General features: G+C 44.8%; 1 protein-coding gene across 1 annotated transcript in view; it reads left to right on the top strand.

Annotated features, from left to right (window-relative positions):
• The first annotated feature begins 1174 nt into the window (after nucleotides 1-1174).
• The window catches only part of ZNF680 (zinc finger protein 680), a 57624-nt gene continuing 55204 nt past the window's right edge, over nucleotides 1175-3594 (top strand). Inside the window, 1 exon segment of the mRNA XM_011970720.1 lies at nucleotides 1175-1371. Coding sequence (XP_011826110.1) covers nucleotides 1342-1371 — 30 coding nt within the window. The 5' untranslated portion in view covers nucleotides 1175-1341.

Below are 3594 nucleotides of genomic sequence, written 5' to 3'. Positions count from 1 at the left end.
AACAGGTGGTCTTCCTGTTGTGATTTTATTCCTGCCGTCCTCTGCTCTTTCTATGGCCACTATCTGTTCTACCCTTGGAACTGAAGAGAGATGTTGGTAGGGAGAGACTTTCTCCTTATTTATGGCAGGAAAAGGATGTTCAATCCTGGTGTGGTGGCTCATGCCTGTAATCCCAGCACTTTGGGAGGCTGAGACAGAAGGATTACTTAAGGTCAGGGGTTCAGCCTGGCTGACAAGGGAAAATTCCATCTCTACTAAAAATACAAAAATAAGCCAGGCATGGTGGCACATGCCTGTAATCACAGCTATTCCGGGGAGGATGAGGCAGGAGAATCGCTTGAATTCAGAAGGTGGAGATTGCAGTGAGCTGAGATTGCACCACTGCACTCCAGCCTGGGCCTAAGAGCGAGACTCTGAAAAGAAAAGAAGAGAAGAGAAAGGAAAAGAAAGAAAAAAAGAGAAGAGAAAGGAAATAAAAAGAAAAGAAAACAGCAAAGGGATGTTCAGGATTTCATCTTCTGCTGTCAGAGCTGCACTTCAATGTGGCAGCTATTGGCCACGTGTGGCTTCTGGGTGCATGGAATGTGGCTGGTCCGAACTACGATGTGGTAAGAAAGGTAAAATACATAGTTTTAATGTTTTTCCCAAAATATATATAGTTTATTAATAATTACATACTGGTCACATATTAAAATAATATTTTGGATATATTGGGTTAAATTCCTACAATGAATTCCTTCTGTTTATTTTTTCTTTTTAAAATTTTCCTTCTAGAAAATTTAGAATTCACATGTGGCTCACATTCAATTTCAGAGGATTGCCTTTTTTAAAAAAATGTCAGGCTACCCGCTCAAAGGACAAGAAGCCAGGGAGCTCATAAAATTGGAAAATTTTAAACAATTGTTATTGCATTATTTTTATGTGTGAATAGCCACATAATATATTATTTATAAAGGCAAACGACCTTATACGCAAGGTTATATGCAAATACCCTCTGGGGTGGGCCTGGCTCCACTCAGGGAGGAAGCCCTGCATGAGAACGCTGCAGCTTGAATTTCACTCTTTCTTCGTTCAGCCCAGCAGCTGAGCACATATTCTGTCACTCAGGGCATTAGGGGGTGGGGCCCTAAACATTATCCAATCAGGGACGCTGGAATGGGACCCGTCCAATCAGGCACGCAGCTGGAGCGGACAGGACGGCTTCCGGGATTTGGCGGGGCCTTTGTCTCTAGCTGCGGCGGGAGCTCCAGGTCTAGTCTTCACTGCTCTGTGTCTTCTGCTCCTAGAGGCCCAGGCTCTGTGGCCCCGTTACCTGCAGGTATTGGGAGATGCACAGCTAAGATGCCAGGACCACCTGGAAGCCTAGAAATGGTGAGAGTGCCGGGTCCGACACCCAGAGAGAGGGGGAGGGGCTGGTTGGAACCGGTCGGAAGTGACTGTGGCAGGACTCCAGCCTCCCAGCACTGGGCTCCAAAATCCGCGGCCCTAGTTGTCCTTGGCGCAGCTCGGCCCTCGGTCCCCTTCAGCCATAAGATGGCGGCTGGGCTGACAGCCGGACCCCGGGCGTCCTGTCTCCTCCCTGTGCAGTGACTGTGCCTTGGCCTGGAGCCCTCGCTGGGCAGCTCTGCAGCCGCAGTGCCGCATCTCTGCCTGATAACTCGCAGTACCGGGTTCATGAATGGGAAGAGCTTTGGTCCGTGGAGTCCCAGTCCCTCCTTTTTTCTATTAAAAATTCATGGAAGTCACCGCAAAAATATTTAAAAATGTAATAGAAGAGTGGTTCAAAAATCGTAGAGCACCCAGCTATGATTTGTAATTTGTGGTCCATGGGAGGGGCTTGAAGGAAAGACTTTTAAGTGGTATGTGATAAATAAAACCAAATTCAATAATCGGTTAGGTACAGTTACATAGCTGCTTAATTTGTAAGATCAAGGTGGAAATTTTCTGGTTATGTAATCGGAGGGTACTTGGCAGTTTACAGTTGGTTAAGCATAAATTTTATTTCCCCCAATGTAACAATTTACAAAAAAAAATGTATTTGAGTTAGATTTTTTTTTTTTTTTTTGAGGTGGAGTCTCACTCTGTCGCCCAGGCTAGAGTGCAGTGGCGCGATCTCGGCTCACTGCAAACTCCGCCTCCCAGGTTCACGCCATTTCCTGCCTTAGCCTCCCGAGTAGTTGGGACTGCAGGCGCCCGCCACCACGCCCGGCCAGTTTTTTGTATTTTTTTTAGTAGAGACGAGGTTTCACCGTGTTAGCCAGGATGGTCTCAATCTCCTGACCTCGTGATCCGCCCGCTTCGTCCTCCCAAAGTGTTGGGATTACAGGCGTCAGCCACCGCGCCCGGCCCTAGTGTACATTTTTGGTACTGTATTTTAATTAATCATTGTTTGAGAAATCATTGGATGATACTTTTTAAAAGGTTTGTTTTCTGTTTGTAAAAATTTTCTATAAGAAGAAAGCAAAGAGTAATCCCCGGACACTACTGTAAAAAATCTCTGTGCCTCTTTTCCTTTTATCTTCCCTAGTCACAGAGATCTTATCAGAATTTTGGGGGGTCAGGGTTTCCCTTTGGAAACTTTATGGGGTGATGTGTCCTCGGCCACCCTTCAGATTTTTCCTTGTCCTGGGTTTCAGTACTGTCTGGGGATAAACCATAATACCCACTGTGGCTATGTCTGCCGGAGTGCCTAATGAATATCAGCTGGTGGGTCATTTTCTCCCGTAGGACTGCCTGAGGTACAAAGTGTAGCCTCTCCAGGGAGCAGGTGGACGCCCTGGGGCTGAGAGAAATCTCCTGGTGTACACTTCCTTGGAAAAGCTGACCCCTTGAGACATTACGATTGTCTTCACCCAACTCAGCTTCTGTTTCTTTGGGACACATTGCTGGTCAATCAGATGCTGGTATTAAGGGAAAAACATAGAAATAATTTCAGCCTTTGGGATTCTCTAAGGGGGCAGAAAAATAGTGAAAAAAAATGATGAAAAAAGAGTGAAAGACAAATAGTGAAACATTTGTAGAGGAAATTAAAAAGTAAGAAAATATTTACAAATGGTATAGAAGAGGTGAGTTTCAGAAAAAAATTAATATCTACGTATATTCCATTTGTTAAAAATTCTCATGTACTATTTTGTTTTCCAGACCGAGTTTAGTAATTGTCACAGGTAGTTTTTTTTATGGCTGGGTAATTTTTTTTTTTTTTTTTTTTTTTTTTTTTTTTTTTTTTTTTTTGGAGACAGTCTCATTCTGTCACCCAGGCTGGATGGAGTGCAGTTGCACGATCTTGGCTTACTACAACCTCTGTCTCTCGGGTTCAAGCGATTCTCCTCCCTCAGCCTCCTGAGTAGCTGAGACTACAGGCGCCAGCCACCACCCTCAGTTAATTTTTGTATTTTTAGTAGAGATGGGGGGTTTCACCATGTTGGCCCGTCTGGTCTCAAACTCCTAGTCCTATTCAAGGTGCTCTACCCACCTTGGCCTCCCAAAGTGTTGGGTTCAAAGGCGTGCCGCATCCAGCCTAGCTGGGTAATTTCAAACAGAATTCCAGGCCTTAACTTTTAGAATGCTAGCTATCTAGGAAAAAAAATAGAGAAT

Source organism: Mandrillus leucophaeus, unplaced genomic scaffold (genome assembly GCF_000951045.1).
Source record: "Mandrillus leucophaeus isolate KB7577 unplaced genomic scaffold, Mleu.le_1.0 Scaffold969, whole genome shotgun sequence".
NCBI lineage: Eukaryota > Metazoa > Chordata > Mammalia > Primates > Cercopithecidae > Mandrillus > Mandrillus leucophaeus.
This window is presented reverse-complemented; position numbering and strand designations above follow the sequence as displayed.